Source organism: Rosa chinensis, chromosome 5, assembly GCF_002994745.2.
Source record: "Rosa chinensis cultivar Old Blush chromosome 5, RchiOBHm-V2, whole genome shotgun sequence".
Taxonomy (NCBI): domain Eukaryota; kingdom Viridiplantae; phylum Streptophyta; class Magnoliopsida; order Rosales; family Rosaceae; genus Rosa; species Rosa chinensis.
In genome coordinates this window covers 4891283-4916645 of record NC_037092.1, presented here as the reverse complement: position 1 = coordinate 4916645, position 25363 = coordinate 4891283, and the positions used below count along the sequence as shown (strand labels likewise).

General features: G+C 37.6%; 2 protein-coding genes across 25 annotated transcripts; one reads left to right on the top strand and one right to left on the bottom strand.

Annotated features, from left to right (window-relative positions):
- The first annotated feature begins 3124 nt into the window (after window positions 1–3124).
- On the top strand, window positions 3125–12493 carry LOC112202971. Of its 18 annotated transcripts, none has more exons than XM_040506395.1 (12): window positions 3125–3688; window positions 4028–4051; window positions 4345–4423; window positions 4969–5003; window positions 5281–5491; window positions 6147–6291; window positions 7043–7243; window positions 7442–7600; window positions 7695–8707; window positions 8807–8990; window positions 9089–12174; window positions 12270–12493. In XM_040506395.1, the coding sequence occupies exons 6-11, from the start codon at window positions 6189–6191 to the stop codon at window positions 12172–12174; spliced, it is 4746 nt and encodes a 1581-aa protein (XP_040362329.1). In that variant the 5' UTR covers window positions 3125–3688; window positions 4028–4051; window positions 4345–4423; window positions 4969–5003; window positions 5281–5491; window positions 6147–6188; the 3' UTR covers window positions 12270–12493. The 18 variants fall into 18 exon arrangements, 16 of the variants coding, with proteins under 16 accessions (XP_040362329.1, XP_040362321.1, XP_040362318.1 ...); XM_040506387.1 differs by having other exon boundaries at window positions 4320–4423; XM_040506384.1 differs by having other exon boundaries at window positions 4320–4755.
- Window positions 12494–19091: 6598 nt separating this feature from the next.
- Window positions 19092–23512, bottom strand: LOC112165282 (fe-S cluster assembly factor HCF101, chloroplastic-like). 7 transcript variants are annotated; one of them, XM_040506735.1, is made up of 10 exons: window positions 22944–23512; window positions 22707–22752; window positions 22294–22513; window positions 22117–22216; window positions 21596–21694; window positions 21138–21430; window positions 20626–20779; window positions 20265–20389; window positions 19592–19714; window positions 19092–19410 (listed from the first exon to the last, which is right to left on the bottom strand). In XM_040506735.1, the coding sequence occupies exons 6-10, from the start codon at window positions 21153–21155 to the stop codon at window positions 19339–19341; spliced, it is 492 nt and encodes a 163-aa protein (XP_040362669.1). In that variant the 5' UTR covers window positions 21156–21430; window positions 21596–21694; window positions 22117–22216; window positions 22294–22513; window positions 22707–22752; window positions 22944–23512; the 3' UTR covers window positions 19092–19338. The 7 variants fall into 7 exon arrangements, 5 of the variants coding, with proteins under 5 accessions (XP_040362669.1, XP_040362670.1, XP_040362668.1 ...); XM_040506736.1 differs by having other exon boundaries at window positions 22117–22202; XM_040506734.1 differs by having other exon boundaries at window positions 22391–22513.
- Window positions 23513–25363: the final 1851 nt, after the last annotated feature.

Here is a 25363-nt window from a genome sequence, read left to right as displayed (position 1 = left end):
AGGCATGAGCACGAAGCTCGGGGGTGCCGTGGAAACATGAGCGTTAGAGCTCGTGAGCAAGAAACTCGGGGATGCCGTAAAGGCATGAGCGCGAAGGTCGGGGGTGCTGCGGAGGCATGAACGTTAGAGCTCGTAAGCGAGAAGCTCGGGGATGTCGTGAAGGCATGAGAGCGAAACTCGGGGTGTCGCGAACGCATGAGCATTAGAGCTCGTGAGCGAGAAGCTCGGGGATGCCATGAAGGCGTGAACGCGAAGCGCTGGGGTGCCGCGGAGGCATGAGAGTTAAAGCTCGGCTGTGCCGCTGAGGCAAGAGAGTGAAAGCTAGGGGGTGATGCCTTGAGGCATTAACGAGTAGCTCGAAGGTGATGCCCTGAGGCATGAGCGTAACCGTTGCTAATTATGTTGGGCTGTATGTCGAGCATAATTAGTGCAAGTGCGTTGTCCATCTAGAATTTTGTCGGAGCGAGCGCTTATGCCCTTTCGGGTGGGCCCCCTGCTAGGCTCTCCGAGGAGTCCCCAACTCCTGGCTATAGACCTCCGTATGGTCAGAAAATTGTTTGATGAGGGGAGCTGCGTATGAGCAATATGTGTTAGGTAGCGAACCTAATCTTTGATACCCAAGTGTCGGGGGTTTAACCGCCAGATCAATGGCTGCCGTGGGCTGATTTAACGGATTCCTTTACTTTTTCCTGGAGGAGAAAAGCTTGATTGCAATGCCGCGTAGCTGTCATTGTAATTATGAGGCGTTGCCTTACCGCTTGGTGGTTGGTCGTGAACCATAGACTCGTGGAGCTTTTAGACCCGTTTAGGTCTCCTTCCCGTGGGGAGGTTTTAACAAAATATGGTTGCCAAGAGGCTAGACAAAATATTTTACATATAGTGTACATGTAAACCTTGCTAATTGTATGGACAACAAATAAGCATGGCATAGTTTGTCAAAGTAAGCATCACATATTTATTTAATTGAGTTGCAATTAAATAGAAGCATGGCATAGTTGTATAGCATGTACTTGTAGTAAAGTTGCTAATAACATTTTGTATTTTTGTAGACATGCTTAAGGATCATAGGGACATGTTAAGGCATGGCGATAGTATGTAAGCTTAGTAAGTGTGCTACTAAAATTGACGCAAGTTGTAAGCATGCTTAAAGTCATGGAAGCATGTAAAAGCATATCAAGTGTGATATATTCGTAGGCATGCTTAAAAGTAGTAAAAGCATGTAAAGGCATGGTAATGGCTTTAATTGCAAGAGCGTAAAAGATAAGATATAGTTACTTATCTTATGCCGATTTAGAGCGAGTTGGAGTTGGAATTGATGTAAGTACCCAAATCATGTTGGAGTTGTCCAAGCATGACGCTGCATGTGATCAGCGAATGACCGCAAATAGTTTGTTTTGGTCCTCAATGCCGTGGTCAAGGTACGAGATTGCAACTGATGCTGGGATCCTCATACTCCACTGGGATTGGACTCCGCTGGGATTGAAGCTCTGCTAGGCTTGAACTTCGCTGGGATTGCAACTAATGCTAGGATCCTCATACTCTGCTGGGACTAAAGCTCCGCTGGGATTGCAACTGATGCTAGGATCCTCATACTCCGCTGGGATTGCAATTGATGCTGGGATCCTCATACTCCGCCGGGATTGAAGCTCCTCTAGGATCCTCATTCCGCTGGGATTGCAGCTCTTAGCATGATGTTGTCGTGAAAGGCCAGTGTGTCGCTTGACTTCGGCGAACCGCGGAAGGTTAGACACCCAGGTTGCTAAATTATTATTATTTTTTTTTTTAGTGGTGCAGCGTTGACCAACCTTGATTGGTGTTGACTGAGCTCAAGTTTTGAGTGGGTGTTGCGTTGACTTTTTGACTTGAAACCCTACAACTTTGCAAGCACTGGGAACAAATTTATGTTTGAATTTTTGTTGTTACCGCAAAGGATGGATAGCGGCGGATGTAAGGCTTGATTGAGAATACAAGGCAAGGAAGACCGAGTGCTTCTAGCGCCAATGTTAACGTTAGAGATCCGAGAGGGTCTCTAGTTAGCTTTAGAGAAAGAGAGAGAGAGAGAGAGAGTAACACAAGAAGTATAGTGGTTCGTCTCCAGCCTTAGCGGGAGACTACGTCCACTTGAATATTGTACTATGTGTGTTTGGGCCTTGCGGCCCAAAGGGGATTACAAAGTGTGTAATGGGATGTTGTGGAATGTGGGAGGAGAGTTCCTTTTATAGGTGAAGGAAGTCATCTCCCTTTACATTTTCTTAGATGTGGGATGTAGAAATTACTATTTTAGTCTAGAAAGTATGTTTGTGAAGGCAACTTTGCAAGGCCGGAAAGGTGGCTTCCCGGCGATGTATTTGCCACTTCCAGATACCGTGGCTGTAGCTTGAACATAGGGCTACGGGATGCATGTCTCGGTTGGGTCTCACCATGGCTTGTGGGTGTCCCAAAGAGGGTGTTACTTATACTTGGTGATGTAGCAAAGTAGCTTGCTAGTAGAGGTATCTACATTAACACTAATAGTTTTGTGAATTGAATATCGAATTAACGATGAGGACGCAACAAAAAGATAAAAAAGAAAATTGTAACAAATTGAAATTTGGATGGAGAATATGAAGATTAATGTTATCAGAAGAGAAATTAAGTAGTTTTGTATTTAATTAGTTATGTATTTAGTTTTCCTTAAAGATTTAAATTTTAGAAAATTAGTGTACTTATTAGTCATTTTGCATTTGGGTAATATAGTATTTCAATAATTCAAATATTTGTAGGGTGAACAAAGAAAATGGTAGGGTGGCAATACCGCACCCTAATTGATATCTTTATTAATTAAGTTATTTATCTTATATAATTAAGCCAATTCTTGAGGGAATAGTTAAAATTTTGAACTATCATATATGCCCTCACATAATATAGATATTAATAAACTAATTATTTCTATATGAGGATAAGATAGTCAATTGACTATATCACTATATCGATCATATCTCAAAATATTGCAATACCTCTCATGAAAAAAGAAGAAACTTTCTCAAAATCAGGAGAGAAACTACTGTAACTTTTTTTAATTTAAAAAAATAAAAATAAAAGCCAATTGACATGTGCGGAGCACATGTTAAGGGGCTAGTCTTTATTAATTAAGCCAATTCTGTAGAGAATGGTTAAATTTTTGAAGTACCTGAAATGCCTATACTTTATTAAAGCTCCATAAATCTATAAATACTGTATGAAGGATATGATGGTAATCTTGACAATAAAATAAAGGGGTAAGGATTCTGCTGCGGCAGAGAAGAGAAGGGAAAAAAAAAATTCCCAACAAATTCTGCGGCAAAAGAGAGGGGGGAGAGAGAGAGAGAACAAAGACGCAGTCGCGCACGATCTCCAGACTAGAGAAGAACTGCCGGGCCACGATCTCAACACAGATCGATGCACAAGACGACGTGGGAGAAAATCGGTGTACAAATGGATGCATCAGGACTCATCCCTCTTCCAACTTACAGTTCATACGAAAATAAGATACACAGAAAGAAAGAAGAGCAGAGCACAATCAAACCCAGGAGGAGGAGAAAGAGAAAGAAACAAATCGGGTGACGGTTTGCAGACTTGCTAATTGCCATTGGGTCATTTCAGATTTTGGGTTTTGTTTTGCTCAAGTAGAAGACGAATCCACTATTGCAGACTTGATAATTCCCATTGGGTAATTTTCAAATTACGTTTTTCAGATTCAATTTGTTATCTTCTCGGGTTTTCTATAATCCAATCACGGGTTTGATTTATAATATCAAAGTATGTTCTGCCATCAAGGATCAAACCCACCCAGGAGGATAGGTTTGGTCCTGCCGAATTGTCCTTATTTGTGATGTTATGTTTTTTGAAAGTTTGTAGATTCACTTGAGGTTGGCATTGGGTAAATTTTGAAGTTTGGTTTTCATTAGAGACTTCCAGTCGAATGATCATTCTGTTTATGTTTCGCTTTTTTTTTCCTTTTGGAATTTCCTAACTGATTTTTTAATGTGGTTTTCTTTGAATCTTGCAGATATCAAAGAAGTTATGGTTCCAGGTAATCTAATCCCTCTGTTCTTCTCGATTGAACTCATTTGGTTTCCCAATTGCATAGTTCTTTTTATTTTTAATTTAATTCTCTTTTTTCATGTCGAGGGGATAATGTATGCATAATCTTTTTGTTCATTAGATTGTTTTTTGCAGAAAGAATTTTTATTCTTCTTCTTTGTTTACTTTGATTGGGGTTAGTAATTGATGATACTATGACTGTGTGCGATGATTTTAGCATTTTTTTCTGGGTCTTCTTTTTATTTGTTCCTGAACAGGGTAGTCGTCTAAAATCCTATCCAGGAAGAAAACAAGGAAAGGGCAGTGGCTATCTAAAGTTGGGATTCCATGGTGTATCTGCTAAGAGCTTCCAGCAAAATTGGTTAGGTTCTTCATTTTTTGTGTTAGATATGAATTAGGACTGCAACTAATAATTGTGTTTGAATATATTATTCGTAGATGTCGATGTTGGTCTTCCTTTCAATTTGTTTACTGTTTTGGTAGTGATTCTGATGTTCCTTTGGCTTTCCCATTCATATTTTTACGTTTACACATTCATGTCATATTGATGTTGCTGATTTTTCCTCTTGGTTAGAGATAGATCTCACTAAAGTTCTTGATTGGCCCTTTTTTCATTTTGATTTGTTTCTACCTCCTCATGGTCTGGTAACAATTCTCTCCCTGGATTTATGTTTTACAGATTATTAGATTGAGGTTTGTTATTTTCCTTCCCTCAGTTCTTCCATTTAGATTGTGATCTTATCTCCATCTAAGCATTTTGAGATTTATTATTTTGGGTGTTCTTATTACTGTTATATGAATTGAGGTTCTGATAACTTTTATTTAGTGCAGCTTTGAGGTTTTCTTTGTTTGCTCTCTTTAAGGTCATAAAAGCCTCTATTTTTTTTCCTTTGTATTTGTTTACAGATACTTAGACATAAGGTCTACAGAGAGACTATGAGGTCTGCAAATTCTTTTTTACTCATTTTGATATGCAAGTTACAATCTATGCTTCTTGAGTTACTACTTACTATATACATTAATTTGAATCCTTATTTTCTATTGCCAAAAGACTTTAAAAAAAAAAAATAGGGATTGTTTGTGATTGTGCCATCTGTTTTGTTAGAGATATCTCCCATGTTGTTAGAGATATCTCTTTTGTCTTCGGTTCTGTTTGTTTCTTTATTTTCATATGTTTGATCCTTTAATTTGTTTTCATTAATTTTGTTTCCTATACAGGTTAAGGAAAATAATCTCAGTGGTCAAGGAAAACAATCACATTATTTGGGTTCGCATTATCAAGATGTGATGTTATGTTTTTTGAAAGTTTAGAGGAACCTCACAGATCAGCATTAGCAAGTTTTTTGTACTTGGTTGATGCAACGTGTGAGATCTTGCTTATGCTTCTCTCCAGTTGATGGTGTCTCATAAAACGAAAGTTAATGACAAGGTAATTCTATAATCACTCCAATATTAATATGCTGATCTATGTGCGAATTATTTTTAGCTATAATGATGTTTGAAGTTTTGTATCATTCCATAATTTATTTATTTTTAATCTTTTTCAATCTTTTCCCAAAGGAAATTACCTGCTTGGAATTTAGGTTTTCCTTTAATCTGCCCCCTAATTGCATTTTTACTTCTCTTGCTTTAGGCTGTCTAAGTGAAACTCATTGATGACCTTTATTTCTCTTTAACGCGTACATTGCTCGGAAATATAGTTATAAGACAATTAGAAAGTAACAAATATGCTGAAAGTAACCTCTTTGTATCCTCAAGACATACCTGGCAAAACTTTTCAGTGAAAATTTCAAGTCAAGTACGTTTGAATTGGTGTGTGCATCAATTGTTTTTTTTTCCTCTGTTTTTGAGTGGGATTTTTTGGTTGTGATTTGAAGACTTTTTTCTTCTTCTTCTTCTGAGAATTGCTGAGAAATGTTAATACTTTGGTCACCTAGCATGATGCCTGATACATTTTGACATTTTAGTTCTTTCACAGGTTTACTTGCTTTGAAGTTCTTACATTTTGTTGAATCTGCTTCTAATTCATGTGCCTGAGAATTGGCTTAATTAATAAAGATTATAGTGTACGTCTTTTCATGCAGTAAACACCAAAAGACTGGGCAACTCGACAGTTAAATCAGGTCATGTTGGGTTCACATACCACTATGTCTAACTCAGGTTCACATACTAGACCGAGTCAGGTTCACAGAGACGAATCAGGGGCAACCCAGACTGTGGATGCTTCAAGTACGTACTGGCCTAAATGGCTAATACTGAAACTACCATAAAATTACTAGAGGAGTTGTAGCTATGTTTTGATGCGGTGTTACCGTAACACACCGTTACCACTCGATCATTTAATTGTTTAAAAGCAAGTAAGGTGTTGATGACAATAAACCAGTAGATTGTCTTTGGTCGTGGTAAAAGTAACCATATATCTAAATATGTTGTTCAGAATGATTTATCATTTCATTCGCCGTAAGTAAGCATGAGTTTGAAAAAGACATTTTCATTGCAACCTGTGATGTTATGATTAATTTCATCAGTAATGCAATTCTTTATAAATCAGTGAATCATATCTTTTGTCTATGAGTTGTAAATAGAGATGGCTAGAAAAAAAATAAAATTAAGGATAGTAGTTTACATGGATAGTACACGTATACCAAACTATATAGCAGTTTTCTCCACCAGACCCAACAATGGGTTAAACTTAGTAGGGAGAATGAAATTGAATGTGTTTTCTGAAATTAGCAATTACAAACTTTTCTATAGGGAGACTGAAATTGAATGTGTTTTCTGAAATTAGCAATTAGAAACTTTTCTATTTTCAAACTAAAATCGAAAAAAAAAAAAAGATAAACTTTTCTGAAATTAATAATTTACTATCAGCCCTTTTTGCTCAAGATCTTTTTGTTATCTTCCACTGAAAAGTATAGAAAGAGAGATGAACGGAGCAACAGCTTTGGAAAAATATTAATATTTTATTATATTTTTATAGGAACAGGCACGACACAAATGGATCATAGAGAGCGTGCGCGTGCTAGCCATCAGGAATGGAGACAATCGATGAGTTCTACACAACATGAAGCCTATTTGGCACGGCGGCGAGCTCATGCTAGGGGAAAGCGACTAGCCGTGGAAAATGTAAGTGACCATGGACAAGAGGCGGGCCCAAGTAATAGGAATAGGCTAGCTCCAGGTACTTTTGTATTTCTTAACTATGCCACTGTTAAGAGTTTTTATTTTTATTTTTTTCCTCTTAATACTTGCAAGTTACATCGCTAGAGTTTACCGTTACACGATGTATGGATATGTGTACTAATAACACGAAACAAAAATTCTAAACTTAATAGTTGGAATTAAAATAATTGACAATTGCTTATTATTATGTTAATAGTACACTCCGACAACGAGAGCATAAGTTCAAGAGTTTCATCCTATTCCCAAAACCATGACCAAGATGCTACAAGGGTGCGCTTGACCCACATAAGACAATTAGCCCGTTCGACTACGTCTCGACCGAGCAATGTGGTTATTCAGAATTCTGTGCCTTACGGTAAGCTTACCAAATATTTATATCCAACCTATTCACATAAGTGAATTTTTATTAGGTGTTTTTGCTAAAATTGTATATTTTCACTTATAAATAGAGATGCCTAATGTCACAATGAATAATCACGATGAGGACCACAATAACAACGAGCATATGGTGAATAATCATGAGGATCAGAACAACAACACTGAGCTAGAGAATAACCCACAGGATCAGCGCAGCAGCAGTGTTGACCCAGTGCGGCGTACAAGGAGAGCAGTAGTAAATTCAAACTGCGCTAGAGATTTTAATGAGGGATGGGGTGTCCCATTTTGTCGATTGCCTGCACTAAGAACATGTCCATACTGCAATGCACGGTTATTTCATCGAGAGACCTTCAATTTGTGTTGTTCGAAAGGAAATATTGTTCTGCCTCTAATACCCTCTCCGCCAGAGATGATCCAGCTCTTTTCTGACCAAACAGATGTGGGTAGAAAATTCAGACAAAATATCCGAGCCTATAATAATGTGTTTGCGTTCACTTCAATGGGTGTGCATGTTGATGAATCCATTAATCTTCGAGGTCGTGGAATTTATACTTTTCGTGCACAAGGTTCTATATATCATAAGATTGGTGGGCTTTTACCAAGTGAAGGGGCGAGACCACGATATCTACAAGCTTACATATATGACACCGAGCATGAACTTGACAATCGATTGTCTGAAAGTGTAGTTTTAGACAGGGCACTGGTTGAAAAGATACAACAGATATTGAATCACTATAATCCATTTGTCCATCAATTTCGAAGCCTCGGACAGCGCCAAGACTTGCCCAATTGCAGGCTCATCATAAGAGAGCAGCCTTCTAATCAACGTCAGTATTGTTTACCATCTGCATCACAAGTTGTTGCTATTATAGTAGGAGGGGGCGACATCAATCCGAATGGAAGAGATTTAATTGTCCAAACAATTAGTGGAAGACTCTGGAATGTTAAAGACTCGGTCGGATATTACGACCCCATGCAGTATCCTTTGTTATTACCTTATGGAACATATGGGTGGGATATTAATAGTCATGATGAGAATGGAAGACCTATGTCATGTTGCGACTATTATGCATATATGTTACAGGTTAGTACATTTTTTTTTCCACTTTAGTTCCTATTGCATTAAATGAAAAAAAAATCATACTTAAACACCTGCTAAATAAATAAAAAATTGATTGTGCAGATGCGCCTAGGTGATGAAAATCCTCTACTTCGAGGCGGACGGCTCTTACAACAGTATGTTGTAGATAATTACGTGAAAATTGAATCCCAAAAACTCAGATGGCTTCGCAGTAACCAAGATACAATTAGGAAAGAATTTTATCAAGGACTTCAAGACTCTTTTATTGCAGGGGAAAACAATGCAGGTAAGAATTAATATTTCACTTTCACCTATATATCAGATATGTGAGTTTTTCAATTGTACAATTGTAGAAATATTTAATATAGATTCACATTTTCTTAGGTAACGTCGGTCATAGGACAATTCTGCCATCATCATTTGTTGGAAGTCCACGTGATATGTACCAACGGTACCAAGATGCGATGGCTTTGGTTCAAAAGTATGGCAGACCAGATTTGTTTATCACTATGACGTGTAACCCGAATTGGGAAGAAATTAAAAGTGAGCTACTCCCTGGACAAACATCACAAGATCGTCCAGATTTAGAGGTCAGGGTATTTCGTTCAAAACTTGAGCAGCTAAAAGAAGACATCATCACCAAAGGGGTATTGGGAAGAGTTATTGCTCATGCTTTTGTCGTTGAATTTCAAAAACGGGGCCTACCACATGTACACATGCTGGTCATGTTGGATGAAAATGATAAGCTTAATAACCCTGAAGATTATGACCGCATTGTTAGAGCAGAAATACCAGATAAAGATGAAGAGCCACAACTTTATGATCTGGTGTTGAAACATATGATTCACGGTCCATGTGGAACCTTAAACCAACAGTCTTCATGTATGAAGAATGGGAGATGCAATAAAAGTTATCCAAAATCATTTGTAAATTTCACTGTGCAAGGAAACGATGCATATCCTATATATCGAAGACGAGCAAGTCGCTTACCAGTCCCTCTACGTAGATCTGGAGACACAATGGTGGATAATAGTTGGGTTGTTCCTTATAACCCGTGGTTGTTGCTACGGTATGATTGTCACATCAATGTTGAAATATGTGGGAGCATAAAGAGTGTCAAATACTTATATAAGTATGTCTACAAAGGTCCTGATAGAGTTGCAGTTCAAGTGCAATCTGACCCAGAGTTCGATGAAATAAGACAATTTGTCGATGCAAGGTGGGTTTGTGCACCAGAGGCTTTATGGAGGATATTTAAATTTGTAATGAACAGAATATATCCAACAGTCGACAGATTACAAATACATCTTCCAAACATGCAACAAATCAGATTCGATGCAAATGAGACTGTAGAAGACATTCTAGCAGATGAGCATGCACAGAAGTCTATGCTTACTGAATATTTCACCATGAACCGTATGGATCCGGAAGCAAGACGATATCTGTATCGAGAATTCCCTCAATACTATAGGTGGGATAGTAAGCAAAAAGCTTGGGTGAAAAGAAGGAACAACTACAAGGTAATTGGAAGAATATACAGTGTTTCACCCTCTGAAGGTGAGAAATTTTACCTACGTGTCCTTCTCAATCATATAAGAGGACCGAGATCATTTCGTGATTTGCTTACTATTAATGGAGTTCTGCAAACTACTTTTAAGGAAGCGGCAGAGAAACGAGGTTTGCTGGAAGATGACAATAGCATCCGACAATGTCTGTTAGAGGCCTCTGCAATTAGAATGCCATCAGCTTTGAGAAGATTATTCGTCACAATTTTGGTGTATAGTCAACCAACTGGTGTTCGAAGATTGTGGGATGAATTTTATCCTTTCATGATTGAAGATTATTCTTCTTCAAGTGATATTGTCGATATTTCTGTCAGAAACAGGCTACTTCGAGATCTAAATAGAATGCTAGAACAATTTAATAAGGGCACTGGAGAATTTGATCTGCCTGAAATGACAAGTGAGCCAGAAGATAGTCTAGGAATACCGAGATGTATTGAAGACGAAATTTCTATAAATATCCCGCAAGAAGATATTGATGCAATTGACCACCTTAACAACGACCAAATGATTGCATTCAACACCATAATGGCCGCAGTTGAGGGAGGAGAAAGTGCATTATTTTTTATCGATGGTCCTGGAGGTACTGGGAAGACGTACTTATATCGTGCATTGCTAGCAAAGTTGAGAAGAATGAATCATATAGTCTTAGCCACAGCATCATCTGGAATTGCTGCAAATTTATTGTCCGGCGGGAGGACAGCTCACTCTAGATTCAAGATTCCACTCAATGTAGATGCATCATCCGTGTGTTCCATAAGTAAACAGTCTGCTCTAGCACGACTGATACAAGATTCCACTGCAATTATTTGGGATGAGGCACCTATGACACATCGACATGTGTTTGAAGCACTTGATAGAACATTTCGAGACATAATGGATGTCGAATTACCGTTTGGTGGAAAGATAATGATTTTTGGGGGAGATTTTCGTCAAGTTCTCCCTGTTATTCCTAAAGGAACGAAGTCTGAACTCATTCAAGCCTCCATTGTGAAAGCAACATTTTGGGCACAAACAAAGATATTGAGATTGAGACAGAATATGAGATCCATAAATGACCACCAATTTGCAGAATTTCTACTTCGTGTTGGCGATGGAAGTGAACAAGTCATTGACGACGAAATGATGAGATTACCAGAACGCATGGTGGTTCCATGGGAAAGTGACCAATCTATCAATCAAATTATTGATGAAGTTTTCCCCAATTTGGGTGATCATGTAAATGATGCAAGATACATGGTGGACAGAGCATTGATTACTCCTATAAACGATGATGTGGACGTGTTGAATGAAAAGATAATCAATATGTTTCCGGGTGAAGAAATTACATTGTACTCATTTGACTCTGTTGAAGATGACATGAGAAATTTGTACCAACCAGAGTTTCTGAACTCAATAACTGCAGGTGGGCTGCCACCCCACAAGTTAACTTTGAAAGTAGGTGCTCCAATCATGCTTTTAAGGAATATTGACCCTAAATTGGGATTGTGTAACGGTACTAGATTGTTGTGTCGTGGTTCGTACCAAAATCTGATTGATGCTGAGATACTAACAGGACAGTTTGCTGGGACTAGAGTTTTTCTACCTAGAATTCCTTTGAAAAGTGCAGAAAATGCTGGGCTACCATTTCAACTAACAAGAAAGCAATTTCCAGTCAAACTGAGCTTCTCTTTGACCATAAACAAATCTCAAGGTCAGACTATCCCACATGTAGGTGTTTACCTCCCAGATCATGTTTTTAGTCATGGACAATTATATGTTGCATTGTCGAGAGGAGTATCAGAGTCAACCACAAAAGTTTTGGTTAAAAAAGGATCCATAGTTGGTGAAGATGGCGTATTTACGAAGAATGTAGTATTTAAAGAAGTTTTGCTTCATTCAAACACAAATGATCGATCGTCTTCATAGGTACATCAACATTTTAATTGATTATAAACATACATATTTGATTGAATTTTTTTATATTGCAATCTGTAACTTTGTGTAATTTTTTCTATTTGTAGGAATGGTTGAGACAGAAGCTTTAGGAGATGTGTTTCCATATTTTCATGTGGTTGGTGCACGAAAACAATCAATAAAAATGAACACTTCTTATCTCAGTAAACTTATTTTCAAAGAGTGGAACAAAAAGAAGCATACAGAGTATGTTCTCTTAAGCTTTGTTTCTTTTCCATTAAATATATTTTTATTTTTGTGGTAGTTAATCAATTCCAATACTCTTAATCTATGTATATGTTTTTGTACAGAGTTTTATATTTTTTACTAATGGATATGCCCTCAGTTAATCAATATTCCTTAAAGAATTAGTTAATATGCAACACAGAAATTATGTTGCACTCATGAGTAACATTTCAAATATGCTTACCAAGAGAGGAAGGACAATACGCACGCGCGAGCGCGGCCCTTCCGCACGCGCATCGCGCGTGCAGGAAGGCTAGTATAGAAGAATGGTTAAATTTTTTTTTTTTTAAAAGGAGAATGGTTAAATTTTTGAACTACCCAAAATGCCCCATCTTCATCAAAAATCAATGAAATAAACTATTTATATGTGAGGACACAATAATAATTAAATAATATTAAATTAAATGACAATAAAAATAAATGTATTATCTTCATAGAACAAGGATAAGTTTTCGAGTTTCTATTTGGACCTCCCAATTTGCTCATTTGACCTCCACCCCCTTTGAATTATTGAATTACATATATATCCTCTTATAAAATGACAATTATAGACAATGAATTTTAATTAACTAATATTTTCTTTACAAACCTCTCTACCTAGCTAGTTTTCACGATACAATGGTTTAAACCCTAGACTTGTGATCTTACTCTCATCCATGATAACGTTCCCGTTCTAATCACAACGTCAAAGCCAGCAACGTTCATAAGAGCTATTGCAACTATTTGAAATAACGTTATTAATGGATACACAATTCAATGTTTCAGAGCTTCCAAGCAAGGTATTATTTGAATACTAGTATAAAGTTTGTTGTCGATAAAAAGGCTAAGAAATTTTTTCAGAACTCTAATTAAGTTCTTGATCTAACTTTGTTTAAGGTTTGGTTGGAGGAGGAGAGTTTTTGAATGGGAGACGATGGCTTTTAGGTTTTTTTTTTTTTTTTTTTTTTTTTTTTTTTTTTTTTTTTTTTCTGTGTTTGTGTTCGACTCTAACATTATCAATCTTCTTAATGGCCTTCAGTGTGTTTAATCACCACATATAGGAGCATATGAGTTCGTTTCGATTAATAGGAGCATAGGAGTTAATAAGTTAACTTATATATATAAATATTGTAGTCAAACTATGTGTACGTGCTGCAAGTATGGTTCTAGCTAGGTCATGATTTATTTTTTGTTTAGTAATAAAATATGGCCCAAGTTTGTGTTTGCATGCAAAATAAAAAAAAATAAAAATCAAAGAATGGAGGTGTAGTGAGTGAATTAGAGGTATAATGAGTAATTTCTTGTTTTGTATGTGAATAATATAACTAAGGTTATTTTAGGAATTCAAAAGGAGGTCTAGTGAGCAAACATTGGGTATTTAAAAGCAATAAGGAGGTGTAGAGAGTAGAGAGGTCAGATGAGTAAATTTGGAGGTTCCAATAGAAACTCTCTAAGTTTTCCTTAACAAATTGTTTAGAACTGCATGTGTTTTTTTTTTTCTAAAAAAAAAAAAGGGCACTAATTGACTTGTCTGGAGCACAACGTTCATAAGAATTAGTTTATACAAACAACAAACTGGTTAATAATAAAGAGATTTGATAGTGTGAATAATATGTGATATCTACATTTCATTCAGAATGGTTTACAACGTTTTATACCAGGATGCTAATTCTATCCATAATTATAGGACTAACTATAGTAATACAAATCTCTTAATTAACTTGTGATGATACAGAAGATCCCAATAACGAAGACCTCCAAATCATATGGTATTCCTTTCCTCAATACTCCCTCTCAAGTTGGAGTGTATATTAATTACACCCAACTTGCTCAATAGTGCTGAAAATTGCTTCGAACCCAGCAGCTTGGTGAACAAGTCAGCTGGTTGTTCCTTTGTTCCAATATGCATGGTTTTGACTAGCCCCTTCTGTACTTCTTTCCGCACAACATGGCAATCTATCTCAATATGCTTTGTGCGTTCATGGAAGATGGGATTTGATGCTATATGAATGGCAGCATGATTATCACATAACAATTTAACTGCATGTGGATGTTTAACATTCAAATCTCTTAATAAACTTCGAAGCCACATAAGCTCATAGCACGTCGTTGCTATAGATCTGTACTCCTCTTCTGCACTAGAACGAGAAACTGTTCCTTGCTTCTTTGTTTTCCATGAGATGGGTGCATTGCCTAAGAAAATGCAGTAGCCAGTAGTTGATCTTCTTGTGTCCTTGCAACGTGCCCAGTCTGCATCACAATACGCCTTGATCTCCAATTGTCCGGTGGAAGGCAAAAGTATTCCTTGTCCTGGTGTCTGCTTAACATATCTCAACACCTTGTAAGCTGCATCTACATGAGGTTGTCTAGGGTTATCCATAAATTGACTTAGGATATGTCCAACATATACGAGGTCTGGTCTCGTGATTGTGAGGTATAAGAGCCTTCCAACTAATCTGCAATACTGAGAGGTATCCTTTAACACGACTCTTTCACCTTGCGTTAGCACCAAGTTCTGATCAATGGGGAATCGAGATGGTTTAGCGCCTAAGAAGCCTGCATCTTCAACGACCTCTAATGCATACTTTCGTTGGCACAAAACAATGCCTTGCTTGGACCTTGCCACTTCTATTTTGAGGAAGTACCTTAACTGACCCATATCTTTGAGCTTGAAATGACTTGCAAGGAAGTGCTTTGTCTCCATGATGTCTTGTAAGTTGTTTCCTGCCAATATAACATCGTCAACATAGACTAGAAAGGCTATGAATCTACCTTGAGTGTGTTGGACGAAGAGTGAGTAATCAGACCAAGACTGATTGAATCTGGCAGTCTTGAGAGTACCAGAAAGTTTCAAAAACCACTGCCTCGATGCTTGCTTGAGGCCATACAATGATTTGTATAACTTGCAAACTCTATTCTCTCCCTTTCGTCTGAAACCAGGAGGCAACTTCATGTACACATCTTCATAGAGGTCACTGTTAAGGAAAACATTGTTGACATCTAGTTGATGAAGATGCCAACCGTGAAGAGCTGCAAGGCTGAGTAATACTCGAACTGTTGTTAGTTTGACCACCGGAGCAAAAGTCTCACGGTAGTCAATCCCTGCAACTTGACTATAACCTTTTGCAACCAAACGAGCTTTATACCTCTCTACTGTGTCATCTGGGTTGTGTTTGATCTTGTAAACCCACTTGCAACCGATTGGTTTCTTGTCAGGGGGGAGAGACACCAAACTCCATGTCTTGTTTTCTTGAAGAGCTTGAATCTCTTTGTCCATAGCTTCTCTCCATCGTGGTTCAAGGACAGCCTGAGAGAAAGATCTAGGTTCCTTTTCAAGTGTAATGTTAATAGTGAAAGCTTTATTTGTAGGAGAGAGTATATCATAGGATAAAACATGAGCAATAGAATGTGGAGTACCTGGAGGAGGAACCTCGCTCGTGGAAGAGGATGGCGCAGTACGTGAAGGAATGGCTGCCTCAATATGAAAGCCTTGCAATGTGGTCGGAGTTCTGGTTGGCCGTGATGATCTTCGTGGTTGTGGCAATGAAGAATAAGGCATTGCATCTTGGGATATGGATAAGTCTGGTGGTGACGTATTTGGAGAAGGAGATGGTACGTGGAATATTTGAATCCGAGTGATTTGTGGGATTGATATATGTGGAAGTTGTGGGATTAGAATCAAGATTTGATTCCTAGTGATTTGTGGGATTGATATCAGCGGAAGTTGTGGGATTAGAATCAAGATTCGATTCCAAGTGATTTGAGAAGATTTGATCGTCATCAATGTGAGGTGAGATAGATAAAGAAGGGAAGAGTTGAGGAGGTGTTGGAGAACTGACACGAGACGAACATGTGGCGAGTTTGGATTGATAAGGAAACTTGGTTTCAAAGAAGTTTACATCTCGTGAGACTAACATTTTCTCATCTTTCAGGCTATAGAATTTATATCCCTTTTGACCATGAGGGTAACTAAGGAAGATACACTCAGTAGAGCGTGGATCCAATTTGCTAGGTCAGAGTGGATGAGTAGACACAAAGCAACGACAACCAAAAACACGCAAATGAGAGTAGTTTGGTGACTTGTGAAATAATGTTTCAAAAGGTGTTTTACCTTGCAAAAGTGGTGTCGGTGTCCTATTTATTAGATAGACAGCAGTGAGTATGGCATCCCTCCAATATAGTTTAGGCAAGTTTGATTGAAAGAGCAGTGAACGAGCAACGTTCAACAAGTGCCTATGTTTGCTCTCAACGACGCCATTCTGTTGGGGCGTGTTGATGCAACTAGTCTGATGTAAAATACCCTTAGAAGAGTAAAATTGTGTGCATTTAAATTCTGAACCATTGTCACTCCTAACAATTTTTACTCTTTTGCCAAATTGATTCTCAACTAAGTTGACAAAGTGAATGAGTAGGGCTCGTGTTTGTGACTTGTGATGCATGAGATAAACCCAAGTGCTTCTAGAGTGATCATCAACTATGGTTAAGAAATATTGTGCCCCAGAAAGAGATGGGACTTGGTAACCACCCCATATGTCCACATGAATCAAATCAAAACAATAATTACTAGAAGAAACACTCAATGGAAAAGGTCTTCTAGTTTGTTTAGCTAAAGGGCAAATGGAACAATGACTTGCATTGCAAGATTTATTTTGCAAAAAAAAGAAATAATAAAGACACTTTGCTAGATGGATGTCCGAGCCTTTGATGCCATAGGTCATGTGTTTTGGTGTTTACCACATTGCACGTTCCTTTCTTTGGCAGATTGAGACAGTAGAGTCCCTCACTTTCAGTTCCCGTCCCAATCATCCTCCCCGATTGAAGGTCCTATTAGATAATCAGCCAAGATTAATATTAGGTACAAAATCAAACGATCACTCCAGTATGACATAATGCTCGAAAACCCTAAAATCATAACAGAAATTACATAACACGAGGAGGGGTATTGTCTTCAGGAGCCTTAGTAATAAGCTCGTTTTTCGGCAACTCGCCCAAATCTTGCCATCGGAGGATGGCCGGCGGCGCTGCTTGTTCTTCAAGTTCTTGGCCCATGGCTGTGTGGTGTAAATCCAGCTAATTTGACGCGGGTGGAAGTAACCCTAGGTTTACAAGCAATAAACCTAAAACAAAGATTCTAGAGTCCACCAGAGATAAAAGAGAAAACTCTCAATTTTGATTGATAATATAATAAAAGATAGTTCTGCAGCCATTTAAGGTTGCTTATATATGGAAAAAGAAACCCTAGGGCGACTAACAATAAAACCCTAAAACCCACGGATTAAAACAAAACAAATCCAAAATAAACTAGAAAACCTAAAATAAAAAGAATGTAAAACTAACATAAAAATATTAAATCACGAATCGGATAATTAAGACGATACATTTTGGCTTAAATCTGATAGGGCTCACTAAAGTGAGTCTTGAAGATCTCGTCGTTCCCATTCTGGAAAGGTATCATGCTTTTCAAACGGACATTCTGGCCAAAAGTTAGTCAAATCTGATTCAAAATCAAAACCTGACTTTTCGCACGAGAAACCCGAAAAGTCCAAAACCAAATCTTCTTGAATATTCCAGCGGCTAGTAACCTGATTACGTGTGAGTTACCTATTTTCCAATCACTCTTCTTGATTCTACACCGCTTCTTTACTTTTATGGTTTTTCGGCTAAACTGGGTCAATTCTCGTCCTACATCATTCTCCTCCACTATGAAAGAACTCGCCCTCGAGTTCCTCTTGAATAAAGGACAAGAATAGGTAGACAAAAGACCTGAGAAAAAATTAGACAATTGGACATGTGGATTATTGGCTGGATCTCACTACTAGAATTATGGCCTCAGACATCGGCCAAAAACCGATGAGAAAAAGAATTCCGACCGATGTCTTAGTGCCTGATGAGAAAGATCCGGAAAATGCAGACATCAGTTTTTAGCCGATGTCTGGTATAATTATATACATCGGTTCTTCATTATAAATCGATGTAAATACGTTTAAATTCAGACAAATTTATATGTTTATATATTGTTAAACCCTCATATTTTTGCCTTTAATGCTTATAGAAATATAGATCCTATAGCCCAACTATACATTTTAACATCGTTATTTACTTAAAAACGATGACTGATATTGCTTCACACATCAGTCACCATGAACGTTTCTTGTTGTTCATGATTTAGACGTGTAATTTGGCTCATATCCTACCATTCCTAATTCAATATACACAGTTGAATATTATATGAACCGATTTATTTACTTACATTAACATCAGATTCTAGGGAAAAAACGATGTTAATCATCTTATACTACATCGGTTCCAGTAAAAGAACGATGTCTAATGCTATGTAATATATCGAATCACTATAAAAAACGATGTCCATATATTTTCATAACATCGGTTTTCTTGTCCTCATCGATGGCAATACTTATATTGGACATCGATCTTTTTCTAAAAGACGATGTGCAGTAGCTTATGGCACATCGATTCCAACATAATAATTCGATTTCCTGTGGTTAATGGGACATCGATATTGATTTTGGAACTGATGTATCTCTCTTACTGGACATCAGTTCTTATAGCTATAACTGATTTAAACTTTATACATAGACATCAGTTTGAAATAAGAGGATTGATGTCCACAAAATATGTAGCTGCTGCTATACAATATTGCAATATCCACAGTTGACCAAAGTGATTTCAATATATATTGGGGTATTTTGTCCAAAATCATCATCATTGACAGTTCACAAAATAGGCAAAACAAAAACCCCAATTAACCTACTACAAGGCTAGGCAAGCAATTACTATTACATTTTTGTTCATAATTGCTGCATTCATTTCATCTACTACAAAAATGTTAAACAAAAGCTAACTAGCCTTACTCAAAATCATGAAAGTAGTCAGAATCTACAGCAAAGTCTGTTAGTCGGCCACTTCAATGCACACCTCGTCAAATTGTTGTTGGGTATATCCTTTATGAGCCTCTACCGCCAACTACAAATATGATGAAAGTTCGTCAGCATTCCTGGCATGGATTCAGCAAGCATTACACTTCAATTGACACTATAGTGTCCCACTGTCACTTTGTCTAGTATCCCAGCAATAAAATGATCCCTGATGCCATTTTCTTTCAGTAATCCTTTTGACTAAAATATTCAAACGAAACATGTTTTACCCGACTAAATCCGTCTGGCCATGTTATTGACATGGCATAATTTTCCATGGGCCGAATTTCTTCAGGTTCAATATTTTCTGGACCATCATTATACTTCAATTTTTGCTCCCCTATCCGCTCATCCTGATTGAGAATAAAATTAGCCACCTAAAAGTCAAAAGGATTATACATGTAGATCAATGGGAACTTATGGCCAACAAACCAAATTTCTACAGCAACAGAGGATATAAGGCCGTAGTTTCTTTCTAGAAAGTAACATTTTGTTTGCTCTGAACCTTGACCATTGAAAAGTTTTGGTGTGAAATTTAGCCACCTCTACTATATATCCCCATCAACTAGTTTCTCTCCAAAGTCTTGTTTTACATGGACATCAATTTCTAACTCTAGAATAATCTTAAAATAAAAAATTAAACATTAAACATTAAAAAACAAAGCAGGTAAAATTCAATAGCTATATTCTTACTTCTCTTTGCTTTAAACCAAGTTATGAAGTGATGTAGTGCTCATGTGAAAATGACAGAACTCGCAGAAGCCGTTTTCTTGAAGGACCAGTGTCATAAATCAAACATTATATGCACGTCATCTTGCAGAAATAGTGTGCTACTCTGGGAAAGAAAAAAAGAACAGACAAAAGAGCTCTATACTTGGTGCTTCCAAATAAATCTTGTCATACCACACTTTGGGCAGAGCGGTCATTCCGTCTCACAGTTGCAGGATGGAGAAGAAATTCATCATCTGAATCTGGTACCCTCACTCTTATTGCCTTGATAGATTTATCATAGGTCACTGCTGTTGAGACTACAATAGAAAAACATAATATTTCATTAGAAAAGGACCAGTTCAGTAAAAGAATAAGGGAATTTAGCTTGCAAGGTTTTTAAGTTGGAAAAACACAACTTCAAACTAAAATTTGATTTCAAAGCTTTGGAGATACTAATACCTTCTATACATAGTTACTCCCTTAATCTTACTAGGGTAATTTACCAGAAAACTTTGTTAACCTGAATAGGTACTGGAGGTCTAAGATAGCTTACCTTGTTGGCGAATCTTAGCACATTGTTGCACAACACATATTCCAAGCTCCTGAAATGTCCTCGAAACTTCACCTAGAGGATCAGCTACCACTTCAGGTACTCCACTATATCCAGACGCAGATAGCTGCCAGATAAATGTAATCAAGGTTTCTGCCTGTAGCCAATATACCATATTGAAAAACATTTTACAATTTGATATGATAAATTGATAATAGAAGCAAATCGTGACAGTCATGTGCTCTGAAACAAAAACTTGATCTGTATAGAAAATGTATGGCCCATGTTGTCAACCAAGCTAGTCTCAAGCATGCACTAGAGCAATTTCAAAGGATAAGTGAACTAAGAAAACATAGGACTTACAGCATAAACATGAATGAGTAAACTTTACTTCCCATTACTGGTTGAGATATAATTACAAGTTTGTCAGTTTTGAACAATGTTAAAGATCTATTATCCCATTGACAGGTTAATTTATAATGGAATGGATGATTGTGTGGCGAAAATACACGCACCTTCAACTTTGAAAACATGCGACTCCTTTTGCGACATCAATAAACGCTAGCTTTTGAGGGGTGGTAGCTCATGTACCTCTCCAAAAACTCACTGTAACTTATCTCTTTCCCATTCACCCTCACTGAACCCGATCGGGAAATTGGAGTTCAAATTGTGAGAGATCCTTGAGAAAGCGAGACTGAACCAGATGGAATGCAAGGAGACTGCTTGCAGTCATGAATTGTAGGAACCTTCTTTCTCTTAGATCTATCCTTTGCATCTTCCAGGTCTCTCTCATGGTCAACATTTGAACCTATAGGAAAGTCGAGAAAATACACATACACATTTGAATTATACCAGTTCATACCCAAAACTATTATTTACAAACTTAAAACCATTAGATATTATGGACCTCTAATATGCCATTTAAAGAAAAATCAAGGACATGATCCAACCGAACAAAAAACATAAACCATACCATCTATACTAGAGGTCTGTTCAAAGTTTGATGAAGCCTGCTTTCTCTTATGTTTAGCTGCTGCACCCTCCAGGTCTCTCTCCTGCTCTAGTTGTGAACCTGTAGAATATTCAGTAAAATAAATGTCAAAAATCCAGACAGTTCACATGCTCATCAAAGGAAAAAGCAGTGAATCTTGAATAAGGAATGATACAACAAGAAGACCACTTGCAAGAAATCAGAGTGAATCTAATATTAAATCAAATTCTAGGTTCATCACCAAACTAATTTAAAAGAAGAGTAGCATTTTATAATCATTAGAATTGTCAAGATACTACAGTTTTACAGTTTGTGAATGAAAACCTTGTCACTCAATAAAATTGTCAAAGTATACTGCCCCTAGACGACCGCTTTGTGCCACAATTTCGAGATAAAAGTACCAAGTAAATAATTAAATTCACACAGTTTTCATTAAATTATTTAATTCCATTTCAAACTCCCCCAGTAATCAACTTAAACCAAAAGGATAAATGAGACCACACCTCATGGGGAATGCCAACTTCTTGCAAATGCTCAGACAATGAATCACTCTGCTCAACACTAGTTGTGCCAACAAGTACAGGGCGACCTGTTTTGTGCATTCTAGAAATCATGTTCCGTGGTTTCAGTAATCACATACATAATTTGTGAGGGCCAATAGTAAATTCATCTATTATTACCAGAGTCTTGATAAGTTCAAACTGAAAACCAGTATTCACCACCATATGAATATTGCCTGAGAAGATGATAAAAATAGATACATATGAGTCAACTGACCTCAGATTCAACCTTCCTTTTGTCTACATAGAAGAAAGCTGAGTTCAGAGTAACTATCGCAAAGGCATGAACAACTGGACCGTAATCAACATCAGTCCCACGAATATTATACAAGCAGCAAACCTGCAGAGTCATGGCAAAATCAAAACCATATCTCTGTATCCTATGATGAAGTGATTAAAGTTATACAAAATAGAAACAAAGTAAACACACAGAAACAAAGTAAATATATTAATGTATTTACACAGAGGACACAGAGGACACACACACACAGGACATAATGTATATATTAAGATAGCAACTTTCGAAAACTTACCTTGCACCATTATATTTTGGGTGCCCAAAGAAACCCCAACAACTACCTGAGAGAAATTCACACTATCAAACACAGCAAGAATTCAAGATATCGAATCGAATTCAAGATACCCATTCCACCAAGTCAATACAATGAAAAACTTCAGTGCTATGCGCCATAAGAACTGTAAAAATTAATCACAAAATTACTTCCGATTCTCAATTTTAAAGCAAACCAGCAAAGCTTTAAATAAAATACCAGTAAATTAATTTGAAGGTCAAGTCGGAAATGCAAGCCACCACGGGTTCTGATATCTCCATGCCCCTTCTCTTCGCTGCTTGGAGAACTATAATTGAAAACTGAGAAAAAAACCAGAAACGAAATCAAAAGCCGTCGAATTAATGAGTGTGAAGATTTTAGTACCTTCGGCATCAACGATAGAGATGGTGGAGAGCTGAATCGATCTCTGAGAACCTCGCTCACTGGGTCGTCTTCTTCTCTCTCCATTTTCCTCTCTTTCTTCTGATTCTCTTCTTCTCGGACCTCGACTCGGTTTCACCGTCGGATCCTGATTCCCGTCGCTTCCTGCGTCGGGCGCGTTTCCTCTCCCGCCACTCTGCCTTCTGTTGGACGAGAAACACCAGCTTGCGGCAGGAGAGAGCTTGCCCGCAGAGGCGATGGCGCCGGTGAGGGGACGGAGGTGGTTAATGAGGGAGAGACAGTAGCCATGGAAATAGAGCATGAGAGGAAGGAGGCAAGAGTGAGAGAGAATGAGCTCAGGTCAGAGAGCGTCGAAGGAGGTGCCGGTGTCAATCGTAGTCAAAGTGAGAGTTAGGGTTCGAGTGAAAAAATAACAAGTGTGGGGGGAATGAAATTTTTAGTCCCCGCGTTTCTCAAAAGTTTCAAACTTAGTCCCTCCGCGTTTTTTAAAAATTTTTGAACAAGACTTTACACATCAGTTAATTTAACGACCGATGTTTATAATCACAATAGAAATCGATTTTTCACAAACTGATGTTAGCATGTATTTTTTACATCGCGTGCAATTCCGACCGATTTAATAGTGGTGATGTCTAATGGCATAATTCTAGTAGTGTCTTATGCATATTCTGATGACACAATCATGAACCCAACACCATAGATGAGTCTGTTATAGGCAACCTTAGTAGATTCTTCACAGCTCTCAAGGTTGTACTCTTGAATAACATCTGGCTCTGAATGATTTATTTTAGGCTCTAAGACTTCATCAGTACAAATAACCATGTCTTCATAAGCAATTTCATCTTTAACCTCTTCTTGGTCTTCATCCATGAATTCTTGTGGAGGTTCTTCCATTAGAAATTCTTCTGGCTTTTCTTCAATTAAACTATTAATCTCAACCGGCAAAGAAAACTTGGACTTTAACTTCTTCTCGAAAACCTTAGGAGGATAATTCTTGATGTTCTTCCTTCCAGGCTTGATTTTAATTTTGTGTGACTCCCACCTAAATAAATATGTGTCATCTTTGCAATAACCACCTTTGACGCTTTCATGCCATGGCCTTCCAAAAAGCACATTAGTGTCATCCATGTCAATCATATGACAAGTAATCTCTTCTTTATAAAATTTTCCCATAGAGACAGGAACTTTACAAACCTTTGTTACTTGTGCATATTCATCCTCTCCAAATGGAATCCAGTATGGATCACTCAGCTTCACTGTCGGCAATTGAAAATAATCCACAATTTTGTTTGCTACAAAATTCTCTCGTAGACCACTGTCAATTATTACAGAGCATACCTTGTCTTGGATGACACATGTAGTTCGGAAGTCGTCATAATCCGGTGTTGTGAATATCCAATGTTCCATGTTTCTTCTTTCTTCTTTTTTTTTTTTCCTTTTTTTTTTTTTTGATTGATGAGGTTGTCCTAGGGCAAATCCCTTGGTATGTTCCTCGTCAACGAAACTTTCTTTGATAGATACTCTACGACCAGCGTCGTTGAGGTTGGTGATAGTGAATTTCTCCCTTGGATCGTCGTCTGCTAAGAAGTGAGCGAAACCCGCTCTGATACCAACTGACACGGGCGGAAGTAACCCTAGGTTTACAAGCAATAAACCTAAAACAAAGATTCTGGAGTCCACCAGAGATAAAAGAGAAAACTCTCAATTTTGATTGATAATATGATAAAAGATAGTTCTGCAGCCATTTAAGGTTGCTTATATATGGGAAAAGAAACCCTAGGGCGACTAACAATGAAACCCTAAAGCCCACGGATTGAAACAAAACAAATCCAAAATAAACTAGAAGACCTAAAATAAAAAGAATGTAAAACTAACATAAAAATATTAAATCACGAATCGGATAATTAAGACGATACATTTTGGCTTAAATCTGATAGGGCTCACCAAAGTGAGTCTTGAAGATCTCGTCGTTCCCATTCTGGAAAGGTATCATGCGTTTCAAACGGACATTCTGGCCAAAAGTTAGTCAAATCTGATTCAAAATCAAAACCTGACTTTTCGCACGAGAAACCCGAAAAGTCCAAAACCAAATCTTCTTGAATATTCCAGCAGCTAGTAACCTGATTACGTGTGAGTTACCTATTTTCCAATCACTCTTCTTGATTCTACACCGCTTCATTACTTTTATGGTTTTTCGGCTAAACTGGGTCCATTCTCGTCCTACATCATAATTGTGG